The sequence below is a fragment of the Bactrocera latifrons genome, unplaced genomic scaffold, assembly GCF_001853355.1.
Source record: "Bactrocera latifrons isolate USDA-ARS-PBARC rearing strain unplaced genomic scaffold, ASM185335v1 scaffold_107, whole genome shotgun sequence".
In the NCBI taxonomy this organism is placed as follows: Eukaryota; Metazoa; Arthropoda; class Insecta; order Diptera; family Tephritidae; genus Bactrocera; species Bactrocera latifrons.
In genome coordinates, this window is record NW_017534486.1 from 472,518 (window position 1) to 494,844 (window position 22,327).

Consider the following 22,327-nt stretch of genomic DNA (forward strand, 5'->3'; position numbering starts at 1 on the left):
CTAATTTGGAATTATTGTAAATTTATTTTTGCAAATGGGTGGAAAAGGCAAGAAGAAACGTAATAGCAAAGATTCTTCATCCAGTACTAATGGTAACGGCGAGGAGGGGGAGAAGAAAAAGGATGGTAAGAAGAAGAGCAGCGGCAGCAAGTCGCTGGGTTGCGACATCTTCAACGATGTAGCCATGGAGAATGCCTACTATGTGTGTCACAATGTGCAGGTAAATATAAAAATAAAAGTGCGGTCTGTTGAAACAGACTATTACTTTAGTGTAGAACTATTTCTAGACGCTTGTCGCGATGAAGCGGACATATCTGCTTATTTCAGAAAAATGTTCGATTATTTTTTTTTTTTGGAAGGGAAATCACATAATGAAATCAAAAAGCAATTAGATGCTGTATAAAATTGCCCCACTTCGTTAAAGACCGCCAAGAATGGGCTTACGTGTTCTAAGGTAAGTTTTTTAGGTGTCATGTCCAGATGCATCGAAACGTTTACTGCTATTGAAAGTGCAGGAGATAGTTGAAACAGAGGAACCTAAAAATAACGCATGAAAGCTGGGGCTCGATGGGTGTTGTGTTTTTCCACTCCGGATAATAAACGAAGCCGAGTGACCACTTCGCAATAGTATTTGAAGCTAATTAAATGCAATCCGAAGGAGCTAATGCTTGGCCTTTGAAGAGGCTCCACTGATACTAACAATAAACCAATTAACAGTCGAAAGCGTGGACTTCATCCGACACCTTCTGCGTTGTAGGTAAAGACTGATATGTTCTATCGACAAACACTACCGTTTTCTGGGATTCGCAAGGTGTAAACTACTTACAAGGTGCGTTCCAAAGTAAAAAGGACTTAAAAAGAAAACAGAACAAATGTTTTTTTTCGGCAAAATCAATTTATTTTACACAAAATAGTCTTCTTCAGCTTCATTGCTCGTTGGTTGGTATGGCCGACAGTATGCCGGTGCAAGCCTTTTGAATGGCCTCTACGTCTACTAACGCTCTCCTTTCATGGGCAAATGCATTTTTTCCGAAAAGGAAGGAGTCGCATGGTGCCATATCAGGTGAATACGGGGAATGGTTAATGGTTAAAATGTGATTTTTGGTCAAATAATCGGTCACAAGTGTCGTTCGTAAGCCCAAATGTTCGATCAAAATGCGATAAATCGATGTTTTGGAGATGTTCAATTCCATTTCCGTGAATTTCGATGATGATCCCGGCTGATTTTATTGATGAGACTTTAAAAATAAATCTCCATTTTTTCAAAATTTATATTTTGCTTTTGTACACTAAGTACTACGTAAATATCTATGTCTATATGTGGTTTACTACACGAAAATAATTGTATTAGACAAAGTAGCACGGTATTAATTAAAGCAGAGTTTATTAATTAATGTGGTATTAAATTCTACTTTCATTTTAGGACTTACTCAAAACGCGTGGCTTTGCTTGGCCCGATGGACAAAAGAAGAAGAAAAAGGGCAAACGTTGAATACTTATTTATTGTATTTTTAGTGAATCTAAGTTAAACGATCCATAAATATAAGCATTTATTTTATTATTAAAATGTATTAATTTAAGCTCATAAGCCACAAGTTTGAATGCTATAATTTAATGGCAAACATACATATGTATAGTATACATACATATAATATGTATATATGTACATGTATCCACAAACTTTGTTATTGCATATACAATGTCTACAGATTTAAGCTGTCTGCCGACGCAAAATGCTCCCACACCGCCCACTCACAGCCAAAAAAAAATCACAAACCGAAAATCAAATGAAATTCTATTTTTATGTCAGAAAAGTCATCAATACGTTCATTTAGTTTTGATATCGAAATTTTAATTAAAAAAAAAATTCAAAAGCAGTGTTCTAGAAGAATTTCCTTGCCACAAAACAAACAAAATTAACATTTCCAACAACGCTATTATTATTGAGAACTTTTCCACAAACAATTGGCCGAAAGCATTTTAGCCCTCACGATTGCCGCCAGTAACGAGTAAAGCCGAAGCACCACAACGTTCACTTTCGTTGAAAACAACTGCTAAACGTAAACAAAACTTTTCACAACTCGTGTGCTCGTAACTGCTCAAGCGCATGCGCAAAGAGATTCGTCTACGCTACGAGATAAACGCAAGCCAGCAACTTCGTGCATGTCAATACACAAATACAAACACAAATATTCGGCAAATTAGAAGAATAGCAAGAAAGCGCGAAGGCATAAATTCGAGTGTTGCAGCAGGAAAAGCCAACAGTTTGCCGGCGCGTTTGAAAGCGAGCATTTGTCAAGTCACAAGTCAAACAACCAAGTGACAAACATACATATCTCATAATTGGCCGGAGAAAGTGCCGAGTGCAATACACATAATATAAAATATCATTGCATTTATTTTTAGTGCATTCAAGTGAGCATTTGAAAAATCAAGCGCGAATATGGTTAAGGCACCAGCGATCGGTATTGACTTGGGCACCACCTATTCCTGCGTGGGCGTTTGGCAAAACAACAAAGTCGAAATAATCGCCAACGACCAGGGCAATCGCACCACACCCAGTTATGTTGCGTTCAACGATACGGAACGTTTGATCGGCGATGCGGCCAAGAATCAGGTGCGTATCAACACAAACGCGCACACATGCAAGCAATGAAAATTGTAAAAAATAGAGTGCTAAATCAAATCCTATTCAAGAATATGATTTAATTCGTGAAAATACGAAATAAGACGGCAAATATTATTAAGCAACACATTCAAAGGATTCGGTTTTAATTGCATTGAAAAATGAAGAACACTTTTGTTTTAGTTATGAAAGGACAATTGAAAGTCATTGAAGTATTTGTGTGAATAGAGAAACTTTTTGGGGTACAAAGTGCTTTTCTATGAGATTAAGCCATTAGAATTGAAGGCATATCATTTGTAGTTCAAAATTCATTTGCTCTCAAAAGGCTCTTTTATAAAATTCAGAGCTCTCAAACAATAAAGTCATAAAACACAGTATAATATGTGAGGATGGTATGTTAGTATGAGCAAAAACTAGTATGACTTTGTTCAAAATTTTAAAATTCTCAATTTATTCTTCAAAATCTATGCCATCTCCCTTACAGTTACCTCTGTTAGCTCAAATACATTTGTGCCAACGTTTCGGAATCCTTGAAATAGTTGTTAAAGTTAATTTTCGAAATAGCCTTCAAGGCACGTGGTGGTTAACGGTTAATGTCTGAAAAGACTCAAAACGATTTCCCTGGAGCGGTCGTGTGAGTTTGCTGAATAGCTAGAAGTCAAACAGAGCTAAATCCCGTTGTCGACCGATTTAGCTTTGTTTGTTTGGTTACGGCACGATATTGGCTGAAATTTTGGCAAAAAACTCACGAATAATCAGTGCAGTATGCGACGGTGCATTATCGTGGTGCAAAAATCAAGAGTTGTCGGCCCATAATTCCGGCTAACAGTCAAATAGTATTCCTTGTTGACAGTTATGTACATATAGGTCAGTCGGAAGGAATTTGGAGTGCACCAAACGTCGGCAATCGAAGAAAATTGTCAACATAAACTTGATTTTTGACCAGCTTTGACGTGATTTTTACGGCTTCTGCTCACATTTATTCGGCTGATAGATCGTCTGTCCGGCCGTAATCATAGATCCACGACTCAACGCCTGTAATAAAACGTTTCATGGCATCCTGGTAGTTGGAAAGTATTCTTTCACGGCCATTACGTGACGCTGCTTTTCGAAAAAGTTTAGAAATTTTGGAACAAATCGTGCTTTTACTTTTCATAGGCCTAAGTGATCTTTCAAAATGGTTTTCACCTTTTCCAACATTTTAAATGTTTTGGCACCAAGAAATTTGATTCCACACAAAAAATTTAGTGCTCATTCTATTTTGAATAATTTCACCCATTAAAATCAAATTTTGCCAAAAACGTTGTTTTTTTCCTGAATAAAAAACTTTGAATTAAACTCCAGGTACCAAAAATGATTATCCATTCGACCACGAGTAAATCGAAATTAGTCCTGTTACTTTACATTTACTTTAAATTCAATTATTATTTTCTTTTTTCTCTACACTTGCCTTTAATTAACTAAAAGGTAAAAGAAGTTTCGCCTTCTCACTTATACGCACCTTCAAACGGACAATTTTTGGCTACCCAGAGAATACTTGGTCTAAGGCCGGAAGTCGTAAGCTGCTTGAGCCGTATGTAAAAGAATCGTTTCTGATCATTCCCAGGTGAATGGTGCTCAGAGAACTTTCCTCACTTGCGTGAACTTCTACACATAAGTCTATCCCCAATAAAGAAGAAGATAAAGAAGAGCAAAAGGTTTTTATTAGAGGAATATTTTTTTACGTACGCGAGCGTATTCGATGCTGTCTAGGGACATACATATGCCTAGCTAATCTTCTCCCGAACTTAAAATGCCAATATATAGTGTAATTTTACAAAGGGGGCGTAAGATGAGTTATCCATATTTTCACAGGATCGGTAGATTAAGTCGTTACTACACCTTTTTAGTCAAAAACACTTTTTAACCGAGCAGTTGCGAAGAAAATAAAGACTAAATAAAATAGCAGGGTGATTGCGTAAAATTTTTAGAGGCTCTCTGCGATTTTTTCGTTCATAATTTTGAGCAGAGTCTAGTTCATGTGGCCGTAATAAAGTAATAATGTTTATATATAGGGGGAAAAATCCGTTATTGCCGCTTCTGAAATTGTCGTTCCGTTATTGTCGAATGAAATCGGTTGATAGAATAAAAAATTACGATAATTTCGACCCGTTACTTTTTTGGAGCGCGATTGAAAACAGAACACATTGATACGTGTCGTCATGAACGAAATGTCAGAAAGGCTGTGTTTACAATTATTATCAAAATTTGACAGTTCGTTTTGTTTAAGACGACGAGTGTCATCACCTTGTCTATCATCATTCTTGATTCTAAAATGCTTTCTAAAGCATTAAATTTAAATATTGTATCCTAATTCTATGTGTTCATATTATAATTTTAAATCTTATCTAAGCTTGAGATATCTGCCGGCTCTACTTGAGGAGCTAACTTCGAACGACTTAAATTACTCTGGTTACATAAATAAATCGATTTCCCAACTTTCTATTCTGCTGTTTACAATGTAACCCAACCAAGAAAGTCCATTTTTACAGTTATAAATTTGAAAGATTTGCTATGAGTTTACTAGAAAAGATCCTTATAAGGAAAGTATCTTTCACAATTCATTTTCCTTAGTTTTTACTATCAAATAAACAGAACAGCACGCTTGGCTTGTATGCACCCAATATTTATGCTGAATGTTAGTGATCGACAACTGTTTAATAAGCTCTACACGCAAACATAAATGCGTCAAAATCCACGAAGAATACATTTGGTGCTTGTCTTTGTTGCACTTTGCCAACCAAAATCGTATGTTAATTGTTAATTTGTAAAATTTTATTGGTTTTCACACCAAATGTGTAATTTATGATTTCATTAATAAGTACGAATGCAAACTGCCAAAAAACAAAAACACCAAAACAAAAGTAAAAACAAAATACACAAATAAAGCGTTAGAATAATATCGCGCTTTGACAAGCTGTCACTATAAATTTTTCAGTTGACATTTCATCAAAGCACAACCAAAACTGCAATTTGTGCAACGACGTTTTTCTTGACCCTACACTTTACGGGCAAAACATAGTGCTGGGAATTGCAGCGTGCACCCGCTGACGATTGCTTGTATTCTCATTGGAATTCTTCAAATTATGGCTCACACACTTGTCATCGCCCAGAGGCGCTCTAAGCCAAATTCGATGAACCGCCATGTCAGACAGCATATTTACCACATTTGTATGTAGGTGAAAAGGTGTAGTAAGTTTGCACATACCGGCTCGCACATACATTTATGTCGGATTAGGTGCCGTCACTCATTATTTTTACAATAGCCAAATACCCGTAATGATCGGCGGCGACAAGCACCCAGTCGCTCGGAATGCCTTTATATGGATCTGGCTGGTCCACTACTCTCCGACATTTACTACCATTTCGATACATGACGTGAGTCGTCGACACCTGTTCAACGGCCATAAATATGAAAGCATTCGTCATGCATTTTGAAAATACGTAATACACAATGTTTAAATATATGTACGGCATATATGGTTATGTAAGTATGTAAATATGTACATAAATACATATATATATACTTTTCCTTTTTGTACCCCAATTACCATGTTGACCAAGGCAGAGCGATGTTGTGGGAATGGTGTGAATTTTGGGCGTTCGTGTGGGTGTTCGCATCTTTTGGCATCATTAAGTTATATACATACATATGTATATACATACATATGTATATATGTATGTATGCTATATATACAAACACTTATGTTTGTACATACATAAATTTTAATAAGTCACATCGCGTGGAACATTCTGGTTTAGTGGCTCAGTGTAGAGGACGTGTGTTTCCATCCAAATTGTTTTGTTTCAAAAATAGCATTCATTGCAATGAATCAATGTATGTATATTTATTTTCTAAAATTGCTTATGATTGTTGGCTATTTTTAGCAATGGAAAGGAAATTAAATAATATACATACATTTTTTTTTTGTATTGCTAGAAAGAAAATGCAAACAGTTGAATTAAATATTTAAGATAGATTGGATAACAAATGGGTGTATAACAAATATTTTAAACTTGATTTTTGAGAGTTTTCTATTTAACACATGGGCGGAGAACGTCGAATCATGTGAAGGAGATACATACTTCCCAGTTTTTCGATCAAAGTTTCGGTCAATTTTTCCCCATAAAAATTTGTAATGATATTCGGCAAAGTCAACTAGCGCATATATCCAAATATTCATGACCTATATCTTCAACCTATTACCATGTTATCGAGAATCCTCTCGAGGGTTCACTCTAGATCAATCTCATTTTAAGGTTATCCGAAATCTTTCTGTAATTGCCTTTCTAAGGCGTCCAGTGGGTTCTCGCATTTGGCGATCATATGATCTATACAGAATTTAACGGCCACCTTTCAGAGGTGGCCTTTTGTTAATAGCAATAATTTTAAATCAATTTTATTCATTCTTTTTATTAGTCTTCTTCTTCTTTATTAGCGTAAACACGCTTACGTGGTTATAGCCCAGTTTCCAGCAAAGCGCCAGTGGTTATTCCTTTTCGCTGTTTGGCGTCAAATGTAGTCAGGTCTTTTCCCACCTAGTCTTTCACCTACCCCGGGTATTACGTCGAATACTTTCAGAGCTGAAGTGTTTTCATCCAATGGGACGTCGCCCTATATCCCGTACAGCTCATCGTCCCATCGTGTAAGAACCATGTCAGGAGGACGACGACTGTTTGTTTGATGACAGGAGATATTTGGTCTTGCCCTCGTTCACTATCAAACCCATTTGCTTCGCTGCCTTATCAATTCTGGATAAATTAGAACTAACGGCGCGGTTGTTATGCCCAATAATATCGATGTTATCGATGTACGCCAGCAGTTCTACACTCTTGAAGAAGATTGTACTTTCTCTATAGCAGCTCGAATTATTTCCTCCAGCAGTAGACAGAAGATGTCACAAGATAGCCTTGACTGAAACCTCATTTGATATCGAACTGCTCGGAGAGAACCTCTCCGATCCTGACAGACCTTTTGGTATTGCTTACAGACAGTTTGCACAGGTTTTGCGGGGATACCAAATTCAGACAAAGCGACATAAAGGCAACTCCTTTTCGTGATGTCAAAAGAAACTTTGAAATCGACGAAGAGGTGGTTTTTTTTTTTCAAAGATTTGACGGATGGTGAATATCTGAACCGTTGTAGATTTGCTAGGCTTGAAGCCACACCGATAGGGTACAATCAGTTTGTCGATTTTGGGCTTCAATCTATCACTTAGTACGCCCGATAAAACCTTATATGCGATGTTTAGAAGGCTTATGTCACGGTAGTTGACGCAGTTTCTTTATGTAGATTAGGCAGAGTACATTTAAATTCCAATCGTCGGGCATGCTTTCCTCGTACCATGCTCTACAAAGAAGCTGATGCACGCACCTTATCAGTTCTTCACCGCTTTATTTGAATAGCTCCCACCGCTTTGTTGTTCGTCAGACGGGTAATTGCTATACGAACTTCTCCATGGTCAGGCAATGGGACATCTACTTCATCCGCATCGTCCACCTCCACCACCACCTCCAGGTATTATGCTTTCAGTGTCATTCAGCATACTGGAGAAGTTTTCCATCCATTCCTATTCATTCAATGAGTACCCTTAATAAAACAGTTATTTGTTTAATTTTATTCCGAGTACAAATTCTTGTTTAAACCAGCTTTGTAGATCGTTTAGCATACCTTAAATATATATTATTACTATAAACAACTAATATTTCTTTCTTCTTACTTACTTATTTCCCGATTTAGGTCGCCATGAACGCCAAAAACACAGTATTTGATGCCAAGCGTCTTATAGGTCGTCGCTTCGATGATACAAAAATACAAGAGGACATGAAGCATTGGCCTTTCAAAGTGGTCAACGACTGTGGCAAACCCAAAATCGAAATCGAGTTCAAAGGCGAAGTAAAACGTTTCGCGCCCGAAGAAATAAGCTCGATGGTTTTAACTAAGATGCGTGAAATCGCCGAGGTCTATCTGGGTGGCAATGTTACCGATGCCGTTATTACGGTGCCTGCCTACTTTAATGATAGTCAACGTCAGGCCACCAAAGATGCCGGTTCGATTGCTGGTCTGAACGTGCTGCGCATCATTAATGAGCCCACAGCCGCTGCTTTAGCTTACGGTTTAGATAAGAATTTGAAAGGTGAAAAGAATGTGCTCATCTTTGATTTGGGGGGTGGTACCTTCGATGTCTCCATATTATCCATCGATGAGGGCTCGCTCTTTGAGGTCAAATCTACAGCCGGTGATACGCATTTAGGCGGTGAAGATTTCGATAATCGACTTGTCAATCACTTCGTTGAAGAATTCAAACGCAAGCACAAACGTGATTTGTCCTCCAATGTGCGCGCTTTGCGACGTCTGCGTACCGCTTGTGAGCGCGCCAAGCGCACCCTCTCCAGCAGCACAGAGGCTTCCATCGAAATCGATGCTTTGCATGAGGGTATTGACTTCTATTCGAAAATCAGTCGCGCACGTTTCGAAGAGTTGAACATGGACTTGTTCCGTTCGACACTGCAGCCAGTTGAGCGTGCGCTAAACGACGCTAAAATGGATAAGGCCGCCATTCATGATGTAGTGTTGGTGGGCGGTTCTACACGCATTCCGAAAATACAAAAGATGCTCCAAGACTTCTTTGGCGGCAAACAGCTGAACTTGTCCATCAATCCCGACGAGGCTGTGGCATACGGCGCCGCCGTACAAGCTGCCATTCTTACTGGTGTGGGTAGTTCCCAAATTCAGGATGTATTGCTGGTTGATGTTACGCCGCTCTCATTGGGTATCGAGACTGCCGGTGGTGTCATGACCAAACTAATTGAACGCAATGCTCGCATTCCATGCAAACAACAACAAACCTTTACTACATACAGCGATAACCAGAATGCGGTCACAATACAGGTGTACGAAGGTGAGCGCGCCATGACTAAGGACAACAATCTTTTAGGTACATTCAATTTGACTGGCATACCGCCAGCACCACGTGGTGTGCCCAAAATTGAGGTCACCTTTGACCTTAACGCCGATGGCATATTACACGTTTCCGCTAAGGACAACAGCACCGGTAAATCGGAGAAGATTACCATTACTAATGATAAAGGACGTCTGTCCAAGGCGGAAATCGATCGTATGCTATCGGATGCTGAACAGTATAAGGATGAGGATGAGAAACAGAAGCAGCGAATTCAGTCTAGGAATGCTTTAGAGAGCTACATCTTCAGCTGCAAACAGGTAGGTGAAATATTAACCTAAAAGCATTCTTAGAAAAGTAATTAATATTTCATTTGAATGCGATAACTCGTACTCTAACCTATATTGAATGGTAAAAAGCCATCAATGGGTTAATTTTCATCCGTCATCACCTAAGTAATTTTATGGAAATATCTGAATCATGAGGTCATAGTTAAGAAAAAGCCCTGAAGGCGCTGAATGTTTCATGATTATTCTTTATTATTTTATATATATAAATGATCAGCGTGCAAGCTGAGTCGATATAGTCATGACCGTCTGTCTATCAGTCTGTATAGAAGTAAACTAGCCTATCCAGTGACTGATCAATATCAAATCCCTCGATTCAAGCAAATTTAACGTTTTCTCCTTTTTAATATCTTCTTTTTTAATAGCTTTATGTATTATTTACCCATAAGATTTGGTTACGTTAAGGAGTCGAAAAGCGACCTCATTTGGATAGTTTAGAACTCTGTTATGACCCTTACAAATCGACAAAGTGCTTTGAACCTATCACAAATTTGTTGAGACGGGTAATGTTAGTTCCGAATATGTCTTCTGGTTCGCCAAAGGTTAGGATCGACAAGATGTTAAATCCAAAGACTGGACAAAGGAGCAAAAACAATTTTGATAACTTGCGTCCATCAAGATTTTAAACCTTTGTGTATGCCTGTTGGCGAATATCCTGTAAGAGCACCTACTATTACGTCAAGCTGAACTTTGCCAAGGGCAAGTAGTACAAAAGACTTTCTGTAATCTACTCTAGCTCAGGAGTAGCTCGTCAATCAGCGCTTGCTAAGAGCGTGCGAGGCCTATTGGTCCAGTGCTAGGACGCAAGTCGTCATACGTCTGCTTGAAAGACACTACGGTGGTTCGGTAGCCTTAAGCTAAGATTAATGGAGGGCACCTTACAGAAAACTCACCTTCCCTTGTAACTCTGACCCAATAAACCACTCGATTTAAAATCGATTTATACTCTTTTCAGGCCATTGAAGATGCACCCGCTGGACGTCTGACAGACGCCGATAAGTCCACGGTACGCGATAAATGCACTTCGGAGATGTCCTGGCTGGATGCCAATACGCTCGCTGAAAAGGACGAGTTCGACGATCACCTGAAGGAGTGTCAACGAGTTTGTGGCCCTGTAATGGCGAAAATGCATGGCGGCGCTGGTAGTGGTGATGCAGGTGCGGCTAAGGGAGCACAAGGTGGACGTGCTGGCGGGCCAACTGTCGAGGAAGTCGACTAATTTAGCAATCATTTAGAAATAGTCTCTCACTAAATTTCTCATATACTTTCATTTTCACTTTCACTTTCAATTTGAATTATTTATTCGTACATTTTCTAAAACAGCCAATTATAAATATATGTACATACATATATATATATGTATATGTATAGATTTTTTACTGAATTTAGGGATTATGTAAGTATGTTATAACCGGAGTTTGTTTTCTTGTTTCCTTTGCTTCTTATACGCTGAGTTTACTTGCCGCTTAAGCAGCTTATAAATAGTGCATATTTAGATTCGAATTAGAATTAGAATTATATTTAAACTTTTTATTTCCTCGTGGAATTATAATGACGTACTGCTACAAGTTCAATCGACGTTTACAAATATACTATACAAGAAGAAAAATAAATGTGAGTGTGCAAGGTTTGAAAATAAGGGAAGGCGAAACATAAAGAAATTCATTAAATTGACGGTCACAACTTTAACTTCGAATTAGTTTTAAATAAACGCTGGTGCGCGCAAGTTCGATTTTACCGATAGTATAAAGAAAAACAAACAAAAACAATACAATTTAGTGAAGTCAACAAAATTTCAAAATTGCAAAATGGTGGCTATGAGTAAATTCATTAAATATTTAATTGATAACGATGTTAAATGTTGCGGTGTTTTTCATGATCACTCTTGTAAATGGAATGCATTACACAACACATATAAATTTATGTTCTCGAATATGAAATATTTCTTGCCTGTGATGGGTGTAAGTGCAAATTTTGAAAGTGTATGTGCTGGTCCGTCAGTTCAATAAAGTTGAACATTTTTTTTTTTTTATTTAGTTACCCTTACTCATGCGCATACGGTCACTCAACAAGAAGGTGCTGCAGTCGACGCTCATGTATTATGCGCAGGCAGTGTTGGGCGCCACGGCCGTCGGTTGGTCGATCCAAATCATTATTTGTAGTTTGCGGTTCGTTTCAAAAAACCTAAATGAAAATCTAGAACGATGCTATTAAAATAATTTAAATTCCCCTTATAGACATTTATTAGGAAAATTCACTTATTTAACCTTTGCATTGCTGCCGACTTTCATCGGCAGCTTTTGTACATTCATGGTTCCAAGTCCACGAGTTCAGAGCCTGTTCTCGACCACCATATTTCAATGTGTAAGTATAATTATTATTTTAAACAGTGAATTCTTTAAATCGGCATTAATTAAATACTTAGTCAATTTCTAATGTGAAAAACGCAAGTTGCAAATATCCAAAGGCTGAGATAGAAGATATATAGAAAATAAGTATGTGAAATATAGGCATACGAGTATACTATATGTACAAGTATATTACCTATACCGGTGTATATATGTATATTAGACAATGCGTTTGTTTGCTTTGAAAGGTTTTTTGCCTTTACAATAAAGTATATGAAAGGCATTTTGAAGTTATACTCGTATAAGAGCTTGTAGAAAATAATGACAGAAAAAAATTAGTCAGCCTGGAATATATTATATTTGATAAATGACCACAAAGGAGGAAGTACAAATTTCACTAAAATAATTAAAATAATACCCTGATAATAAATTGATGAAATGTTTTATACTCTCGCAAAATGTTGCTAGAGAGTATAATAGTTTTATTTACATAACGGTTTTATTTATCGTATAACACTAATCGAGATAAATATTTGGGTATACCACATCTTTATATATAAAAATTACTTGTCACGTTGTTTGTCGGCGATGGACAACTAAACTACTGAACCGATTTTAACAAAATTATAGGATAGGATAGTCAAAACAATTGAAAAATAATAAATACAGTGAAAGATGGGCGCTCTATTAAGCGGACAACTCTAATAACTGGACAGAAAGGCTGGTTCGTCAGTGCTTGTTTATGAAGAGTTTTTACTTTATATATTTCTAAACATACGCATGTATTCACAATTCCCAAAAGGTATAATACGGTTGAACTTCCATAACTCAAACTTCTATAACTCTGAATTAGCAATACATAGAAGTCAAATTGCATGCAAATTTCCTGTCATAACTCGGAAGTTTTTTGTTGATTATGGTGATTCGAGTTAGGAAAGTTCAACTGTAATTATAATTTTCAGTAAAATGCCAAATCTTCAGGACCATTTTCTCAATATTTGGTTGGCATCCATTTTTCAGTTAACTTCTAGTAAAAAACTTTATTTTACCAAGAACTGACATATGCTGTTAACCTAACTGAGAAAAAAATCCTTAAATTCGTTACTTTTTCCATTGACATTTATTTGTATGAACATATTCATAACAAGAAAAAACGTTAACTTCGGCTGTACCGAAGCTAATATACCCTTCACAGGTGCATTTCTTTTAGTAGCTATGTGATCAGTTTGTATGGAAGCTATATAGCTATATGGTATAATAATTCGATCTGAACAATTTTTTCGGTGATTATATTATTAACTTAAGCAGTAATCCATGTCAAATTCCATGAAGATACCACGTCGAATGTGACAGTTTTTCATACAAGAACTTCATTTCGATCATTCGGTTTGTGTGGCAACTATATGCTATAGTGAGCCGATCTGAACAATTTCTTCGGAGATTACATTGTTGCCTTAGAAAATAACCTGTGCCAAGTTTTGTGAAGATACCACGTCAGATGCGAAAGATTTCAATACAAGAACTTGATTCCGATCGTTCAGTTTGTATGGTAGCTTTATGTTATAGTGGTCCGATATCGGCAGTTCCGAGTTTTTTGAAGGGAAAATGACGTTTGCATAGTTACAAAACAATATTTTAAAAACTGAGGGACTAGTTCGTATATATACAGACAGACGAACAGACAGTTCGACTTTATTCGTGCATGAAAATTTCACTGTATTGAATAGTTTATTATTTATGGAGGGCCGCTGATAAAGACCGGAAGAATGAGCAAATCCAAAGTGAAAACGATGCTCATTGTCTTTTTTGACTTCAAAGGCATCGCCATGAATTTGTTCCTCCTGGACAAACTGTCATCACCAAGTTTTACATGAAAGTCCTCAAGACAAGACATTGCTACCGATTGGAAGTTGCACCACGACAACGCCGGGCTCACACGGCCTTTCTTGTTAACAGCCACCTAACCAAGGCCCAAAGCTTCCGCAGCCGCCCTACAGCCCAGATGTAGCCCCCGGCCTTTTTTTGTTTCCTTGCTTGAAAATGCCGATTTGAGCATTTTGAGACGACAGAGGGGTTCCAAGCAGCATGCACCTCGGCTCTCAAGGCTATTCCAGAGATTACTTTTCGTGACGCCTTTAATGCTTGGAAATCGCGCTGGCAGTGCTACATCGGCGCAGACGCAGCCTATTTTTTAAAGTTTCTATCTTTCTATAATCTATATTTTTTTTTTTAAACCCACTCAGTCTTATTACTTCCTGGGCAAACCCTGTACTTTGTTTTTACGCTTAAAATTAATGGCATATACTGAAGAAAACGCACAAGCACATTAGCTTTCCAAGGTAACATAGGCTCACATTATTAGAACAAGGGCTGATAATGATGTTACTCCATTTCTTGGCAAACCATATATCCTGTTAGCATATTATGACCCAGAATGAGGTTACCTCAGATAATAACGACTCCGGCAAAGCAAATTTTAGTAGCCGTAGCTGATTGTGGAGGCCGTGGAGATTCGACTCAGCGCCGTTCGCTGCAACTCGGATTGACATATGGAACAATTTGGCGCATTTTACGTCGAGATCTTGAATTGAAAGCATCCAAAATACATCTTGTGAAAGAACTGAAGCCACTCGACCTTCCCAAGCTACATCGCATCGAGTCTTAATTTTGTTTAGCGATGAGGCCCATTTTTGGATCAATGGGTATGTAAACAAGCAAAATTTCCGCATTTGGGACGAAGACACAGAATAACGGTTTGGTGTAGTTTGTGGGCCAGTGGAATATGAGTGGGAGGATGGAGTTATGTGTAGAAGTTCACGCAAGTGAGGAAAGTTTTCTGATCGCCATTCACGTGGGAGTGGCCAGAAACGATTCTTTTGCATATGGCTCAAGCAGCTCAGGACTTTCGATCTTTGACCAAGGATAGCCATATTTCTCCAAAGCTTACTGAGAAATAGCCGTTGACCTTGTTTAAAGAGCGTTCAATTTTCTACAAAATACACAAAAAGAAATATTTGTACTAGTAGTTGGAAGCGAGATGCAATTTTTTTTTCTGATAATAAGAAAACAATACAAAACCGTTAGGCGGAGGACTCCCCTTATACATATGTACATTTATCTTCACCTAAAATGCAAAATAACGTAACATCACTTTTCATAAGTTTGCAGGCGAAGGAAAAACGATGTAATATAGACCACCCATATTGAAACAAAATTAAGGGTTTTAGTTATAAAATTGTTATATATTGGTTACATCTGAGAGCGACTGCTGAAAATTTTATGCTACACACAATCAAAAATTCAATTTCGATTTTTAGGTGTTCAAGGTGAACAAGGTATAAAACTACATCCATACATTCTACCTATGCATCTATTTGTTCGCATGGAAATGATGGTTTTAAACATAAATGAGTTTAACAAGAAATTACTAATATTTCTCAAATTCTAATGCAATTTTGTTATTTTTTGAAATTTCATTCCTTCTCGCCTAACTCGCTGGATCTCACCATCTCGCCAGACACTCGAAACCTTGATTATGTTAGAGAATACTGCACTCACGAAATTAATCGTCAAATCCTCATTGATACGCACATTCATATTTATGTGTTGTAGTGCCTTGATATTGAATGCCAAACGAAGAAAAACGTACAAAGGCTTTTGGTTGATGGAACCCATAGCCTACAATGCCACAACAGTGGAACAAACGGAAGATAATGACGACAATACAATGTGCAAAAGTTCATGCAACCACAAAGACAAAACATGCCAGCAATATGCGCTACAAGGTATTCGAAATTTTATGCTCACCGGACTGGGATTGGACGTCATAAAAATGCTGATGAGCAATGTGCCAACAAATGTGAACGGATTCATGGCGAAACTCTACGTCAAATTGAAGACTTTCAAACTACGCTCCTTTGCAATACTCACCTCATACGTCGCTACATACAGGGTAAGCAATTGACACTTTTTTCTGTTCATAATTTCCATTTAATATGGATTTCTGTAATTTTCAGCTTCTGCATTGTTACTTTAATCGCAATTTCGGTGGCGATTCACCGCTGAACCACAGCGTGGCGGCTTTTCTAAGTGGTTCCAGTTTCATATTTTTCCCGAAATTAACACTGCTCAGTTATGCGATGGTCGCGAGCTTACAAATTAGCTGGCAGTATGTTACAACTTACTTGACTGAAGCGCGTTTTGGCGACACTTATGAGTGGGTCAAACGTTTGCCCTGCACAATGATGTTTTATCCAATGGCGCTCGCGTATTTGGTAAATGCTTATGCCCTTAACAAAAACTCTGTCAGCAAGCTTGGTGGGATGGTCATAAACGGCATCACAAATAATTAGTAAGTATCTATAGTCTAAGGTGGTTTCAGTTACAGAACATATCCAGTTTAATATCGTCTTTTTGTTCATAACTTCCGTTTTCAAAACATTTGATTATCACCTTGCAGAATGTTTGAAATTCGATTTCTAGCGAGTTCAATTTTCAACCACATCTACTATTCATACAACGCAATATTGAACTTCTTCAGAACTTTTCCCAAAAACGTAGTATTGACGAAGATGCCGAAATCGATCCACATCTTGTGTACTCTGTGTAGTCCCATAAATCTGAATATGAGGATTAAACTTTATCAAACGAATATCATTTGATTTTAAATCTTATTAACTGTGACACTATGCAATTGTCAACTTCTTTCAAGGTTTGGATAGGTTCATCCTCACGTCTACAATCAAGAGGGATTCAATTTGAACAGCTGAGAATGTACATAGGTCTCAATATAAGTATGCATTCAGAGTGATTTTTCAACTACAGTATGGCGAAAGCTTGACAATGGAAAGTGTCCTCATCTTTCCACCTCGTATTTCTCCATAGCACTTTGGTAGATTTTTAATATATGCGAAAATACTAAAATAAATATGCTTATTAAAAAGCAGCCAGTCTCGTATCTTTTCGACAAGAAGAACTTAGAAAAGCCAAGTAGTACAAAGAATAATAGTATTCTGCTGCACATCGGGGCAGAAGGTCTGCTGCTACGTTGATGGCAGCTACCTTTTCTTGAAATCCAGTGTGGGATGGTGCACTGAAACTCAAGTTCATCGAACACTACCTATCGCAAAGTCCACACCTTTTTCCTTTATAACGGTATTTTAAATTCACTCTTCGTTTAATTTCTTCACGATTCTTTTTTTGTGGTGATGATGATGTTAATCATAAGAACAATCACGAGTAACTACGCCAGCGTTATTTATAATGGTAGTAGTCGATGTTCGAATGTTTGTTATGTTTACTAGGGTCCTGAAATTTTAAATATTTTATTTTATTTAAATATTTTTGCCATAATTAAAATTATATTTATTCCCCCTTTTCCACTTTATTTCAGTGTGAAAACCACCCATGCAAGCGTTGAGGTAGTCGAGCAAATTCTGGCGCGGTGTTCACCAGCTCTGTAAGGCTCTAAATCGAGTTGACCAATAAAAATGTAAAAAATTGTTTTTCTAATAAGTTATAGCAACAATTTTTTAGCATACAACATGTAAGTTAAAATAAATTTTGGCTCACTGAATTGAACTGAAAAACAGTATTTAATTACTGCTGAGGTAATTTTTAGAAGGGAATTTGTTGTAGTAATGATCATCATTTCAAATTTCAAATGAATTTTCATCAGAATTTTTTTTTGTTTTTCGCTTTTTAGTATAAGAATGAAACGCAAGAGACTTTGTAAGGCTGTCAATAGGGTTACCATGTCTTTTAAAATTTCAATTTCATAATGTTTATAAAATTTATTTTAGTACAAACTAATATTTTGGACAAATGGATAGATATTGTGACGGCGAAGTTTAGAACATTTTTTTTTCCTATTTCAGGATTGCATAAGTTTATAAATGTTGTAAATCCTTCACTTAAAATATTTATAACCAAATAATAAAAATTGGGCGGATAATATATAGTATATAGGGATTTTTAAAAAGTTAAAAAAAATGGTCGAAATTCGAGCATTTAGATTAGAACACTACTTTAAGAGTGCTTGGAATATATAAATAGTGTATTGAAAATTTACGAAATGGAATACAATGGTTGAATTTCGAATTAAAAAGTACAGGTTTAAAAAACAGAGAAAATTTCCCTCTAACGTGCATACACCATTTATGTATTATAAAAAGTTAATGCACATAAAAGTATACAACATATTCCTGATTTTATGAGTGTTATTGAGATTTTTGGGTTGAATCTTATAAAATATACTATCATATGTTCTTTCTAAGGCATTTACATTTTGACAAAAAAAGAACCCGGAAATTGTAATTAAATTCCGCGTATAAATGATATTTAAAAAAAAATATTTTTATTTCTTAATAGGACCTTAATATGCCAAATATGAGCGCGTTCCGTCAACCAGTTTATTTTCAGCAGCTGCTTATTTCGGTATATCTCAGTAGTGCGTTGCGATTTTTAAAAGGGATAGAAATATGGAACAAAGAATTTAACTCAAATTTTGTATTCGTTTGCGGAATCGTTGCACATGTTGCAAAAGGCTCCAAAATCAAGGCGATCCTCGTGGTTTGGTGCATCAAGAATTTGTTCCAGAGGGACAGACGGTCAATAAGGAGTTCTATTTGGCCGTATTGAGGCGTTTGTTTAAGAACATCCGTCAAAATGGAAGGAAAATTCATGGATTTTACACGGTAATAATGCACATCGCATCTCGCATCGAGCCACGATTATGACCGAATTTAAAGACAAAAACGCAGTGAATATAATCGATCAAGCACCATACCCACCAGATTTGGTTCCGTGTGATTTTTTCTTGTTCTCTAAACTGAAATTGCCGCCCGTGGAACCCGTTTTCAATCGAACGAAGAGATAAACCAAAATTCGCTAAAGGAGCCGAAGGTCATCCCAAAAAGTCCTTATGAAAAGTGTTTCGAGAATTATAAAAATCGTTAGCATAAGTGTATTATATCTAGTGTGGACTACTTTCAAGGCGACAAAATTAATAATGATGAATAATTAAATATTTTGCGTTTTATTTACAGTTTCCGGTGACTTTTTTGTACCAAGTTAATAGAAAATTCGAATTAAATTTCAATCTCTGGTGACGTTTTACACCTTAAAGCATTTCCCTGGCCTTTATTCTTACAAGTTGCAGGAGTATGAAATTTCGGTTGCACCCGACGTTAGCTCTTCCTTACACATTTATAGTAAAAGTAAATTTTTTGTATTTATCAATTTATTTCGCTACTTAATAAAAGCTAATAAAATATATAAGTAAACAAAAAAAATTTTAAATGAAAAAAATAATATCTAAACAAAAACAAGAAAAAACGTTAACTTCGACTGCACCGAAGCTAATATATCCTTCACAGGTACATTTCTTTTAGTAACTATGTGCCCAGTTTGTATGGTAGCTGTATGTTATAGTAATCCGATCTGAATAATGTTTTCGGAGATTATGTTATTACCTTAAGCAGTAATCCATGTCAAATTTCGTGACGATACCACGTAAAATGTGGAAGTTTTTCATACAAGAACTTCATTTCGATCATTCGGTTTGTATGGCAGCTATATGCTATAGTGAGCCGATCTGAACAATTTCTTCGCAGATTACATTGTTGCCTTAGAAAATAATCTGTGCCAACTTTTGTGAAGATACATCGTCAAATGTGAAAGTTTTCCATACAAGAACTTAATTCCGATCGTTCAGTTTGTATGGCAACCATATGTTATAGTGGTCCAATATCGGTAGTTCCGACAAATGAGCAGCTTCTTGAAGAGAAAATGACGTTTACAAAATTTCAAAACGACATCTTAAGAACTGAGGGACTAGATCGTATATATACAGACGGACATGGCTAAATCGACTCAGCTCAACAAACTGATCATTTATATATGTACTTTACAGGGTCTCCTTCTGGGTGTTACAAACTTCGTGACAAACTTATTATACCCTGTTTGTATGTTTCAATAATAAATAATTTAGGGTCTGATGACCTCTAATAAGCAAGTAACACATTAGTTAATCACTAGAGATTTACAAATAAAGTGTTAACACGATGAAACGCTATTTAAATAATGTTCTTAGAGGAATAATTTACACAAATGCAAGTGTCAAGACATGGCTTATTAACATATTGCAATTTAACTTTGAGTATTTCGTATTCAATAAAAAATGAGTGCTTGGTATTCGCGTGTGCTTTATGCTTTATAATAATGTTATGCGAAAACGTGTCGCTTCATTACATAATACCTTAATATGGCCCCGTGATTGATATGTTAGGTTGGAGAATTATTATTCCAACGCTGTCACTTATAGCGGAAAAAAGTCAAATAAATTTGAATTGCCACTTTAATGTGGAGTAGACTGGACTTATGGTATGATTTATTATCAGCCTACCCTGCTTTGAGCTATAATATTTTTACGAAATTATATCACCAGACATACTTCTTAGTGGAAGGTCACAAACGTTTTTTTTGTCTTTACTTACATATGGAATACATTCATGTGTTTCAAAACTGTTTAAAAATCCGCAAGACTTACTTTGATTAGTTGGTCACTGAAGCTACCATTTTCCACTTTTCATAAGCTGTTTTTCTTATGTATTCCACGGAGCGAGAATTTCAGTTTGGGAAACAAGAAAAATTGACATGGAGCCATATCTAGTGAATACGGTGCTTGATCGATGGTATTCATTGCGTTTTTATCTTTAAATTAGGTCACAATCGAGGCTCGATGCGAAAAAATTCAGCTTTATCGCAACGAGCCGAGCAAGAAAGCGTTTCATACCCAAAATATCCACCATAATCATTCGCACGCAGTCGCGAGAGATATCGGGCTCTCTTGCCAGCTCTCTAAGACTTGCCTGATAATTTGCAAACAAAATATCTTTCACTTTCTCAATATTTTCCTCAGTTGAAGAGTTCGAAGGTCGTCCAGAATGAGAAGTCTTTGTACCACTCGCAACCTTCTGTCTTAGATAGCCACAAGCCTTTTCCAATATTCGCAAATATTCAGCACACGGAGTGCACCACACGTCGATAATCGCAGGAAACTGTAAGCATAACCAGGATTTTTGACCTGCTTTGACGCGATTTCGTCAACTTCTGCTCATCTTTGCCTCTATTTCCGGATCGCAAGCATAGATCGAAGACTCTGCGCTCGTAATAATACGTCTCGTGACATCCCGATATTCGGAAAGCATTATTTTATAGACGTTAACGTCAAGCTGTTTTCAAAAAAGATTTAGTGATTTTGAAACCCATCGTGCTTTCACTTTTAATAGACCCAAATGATTTTTCAAAATATTTTTCGCTGATTTTTCCGATATTTCAAAGATGCTTGTAAATCTCTGTCTGCTAATCGTGGATCCTCAAGCACCAATTCCTTTATTTTATTCACGTGCGGATTATCAGTTGATATCTGTCTTGGATGTGGTTCGTCGTCAAAGCATTCCCGCCTCTCTTTAAATAATTTGTACCAATCAAAAGCACCAGAATTTAATGGGATTTCTCTGTTGAATAAATCTTTAATTAAACAAGAAACACGCACTGCTTAATGTTATTTGTTTACAAATTGACAAGCATAATTTATTGTGTTTTGCCATGTCTGCACCGCACTAATAAGAGAAAAATTATACGAGTTAGAACTTGGTATGCTAAGGTCTGGCTCACTTTTGAAACAGTTTGTCGCAAACTGATAATTTTATATGAATTCATTGAAAATTTTTTTAAATGTAATGCATTCTTGAAAAAAGGGAACTTGAGACTATGAGAACAAATAGCTCGCTCTCGGTGGGTTCTAAACTTAATATTTACGAACAATATCAAGACTTCAGAGCTTATTTTTGACACTAAAAAGTTTGTAAAATAGTGAACTTCGACTGCATCGAAGCTATAATAGTTTTACCCTTAACAAATATATTTCTTATAGCATAAAAATACAGCATAAGAGAAAGTATACATAAAAGTACCTTGAAATTGTAGTCACTTTCTTAGTAACCCCCACTTCATAGGCACTTTTTGGGATGACCATAATATCCTGCAGCGTGTTTCATCTCT

The 22,327-nt window shown here is 36.7% G+C and overlaps 3 protein-coding genes across 4 annotated transcripts; all 3 read left to right on the forward strand.

Moving 5' to 3' along the window:
- Nucleotides 1-6: 6 nt before the first annotated feature.
- On the forward strand, nt 7-1,536 carry LOC108970675 (small lysine-rich protein 1). The gene is made up of 2 exons (XM_018936200.1): nt 7-220; nt 1,424-1,536. Exons 1-2 carry the CDS (start codon nt 35-37, stop codon nt 1,490-1,492), a joined length of 255 nt encoding a protein of 84 aa, XP_018791745.1. The 5' UTR covers nt 7-34; the 3' UTR covers nt 1,493-1,536.
- Nucleotides 1,537-1,825: 289 nt separating this feature from the next.
- Nucleotides 1,826-11,276, forward strand: LOC108970685 (heat shock 70 kDa protein cognate 2). Its single transcript, XM_018936209.1, has 3 exons — nt 1,826-2,617; nt 8,406-9,887; nt 10,870-11,276. Exons 1-3 carry the CDS (start codon nt 2,444-2,446, stop codon nt 11,131-11,133), a joined length of 1,920 nt encoding a protein of 639 aa, XP_018791754.1. The 5' UTR covers nt 1,826-2,443; the 3' UTR covers nt 11,134-11,276.
- An 81-nt stretch (nt 11,277-11,357) lies between these two features.
- LOC108970695 lies at nt 11,358-17,850 on the forward strand. Of its 2 annotated transcripts, none has more exons than XM_018936221.1 (6): nt 11,358-11,896; nt 11,952-12,082; nt 12,152-12,278; nt 15,780-16,214; nt 16,279-16,613; nt 17,655-17,850. In XM_018936221.1, exons 1-6 carry the CDS (start codon nt 11,723-11,725, stop codon nt 17,722-17,724), a joined length of 1,272 nt encoding a protein of 423 aa, XP_018791766.1. In that variant the 5' UTR covers nt 11,358-11,722; the 3' UTR covers nt 17,725-17,850. The 2 variants fall into 2 exon arrangements, with proteins under 2 accessions (XP_018791766.1, XP_018791772.1); XM_018936227.1 differs by having other exon boundaries at nt 11,723-11,875.
- The last annotated feature ends 4,477 nt before the right edge of the window (nt 17,851-22,327 follow it).

What these genes read in the sequence shown, in the direction of transcription:
- LOC108970675 (XM_018936200.1), top strand. Translation starts at nt 35, where the DNA reads ATGGGTGGAAAAGGCAAGAAGAAACGTAATAGCAAAGATTCTTCATCC. An exon ending in ATGTGTGTCACAATGTGCAG is followed by an intron (nt 221 to 1,423) that starts GTAAATATAAAA and finishes CTTTCATTTTAG; the next exon opens with GACTTACTCAAAACGCGTGG.
- LOC108970685 (XM_018936209.1), top strand. Translation starts at nt 2,444, where the DNA reads ATGGTTAAGGCACCAGCGATCGGTATTGACTTGGGCACCACCTATTCC. An exon ending in GCGATGCGGCCAAGAATCAG is followed by an intron (nt 2,618 to 8,405) that starts GTGCGTATCAAC and finishes TTCCCGATTTAG; the next exon opens with GTCGCCATGAACGCCAAAAA. An exon ending in ACATCTTCAGCTGCAAACAG is followed by an intron (nt 9,888 to 10,869) that starts GTAGGTGAAATA and finishes TACTCTTTTCAG; the next exon opens with GCCATTGAAGATGCACCCGC.
- LOC108970695 (XM_018936221.1), top strand. Translation starts at nt 11,723, where the DNA reads ATGGTGGCTATGAGTAAATTCATTAAATATTTAATTGATAACGATGTT. An exon ending in TAAGTGCAAATTTTGAAAGT is followed by an intron (nt 11,897 to 11,951) that starts GTATGTGCTGGT and finishes TTTTTTATTTAG; the next exon opens with TTACCCTTACTCATGCGCAT. An exon ending in CATACGTCGCTACATACAGG is followed by an intron (nt 16,215 to 16,278) that starts GTAAGCAATTGA and finishes TGTAATTTTCAG; the next exon opens with CTTCTGCATTGTTACTTTAA.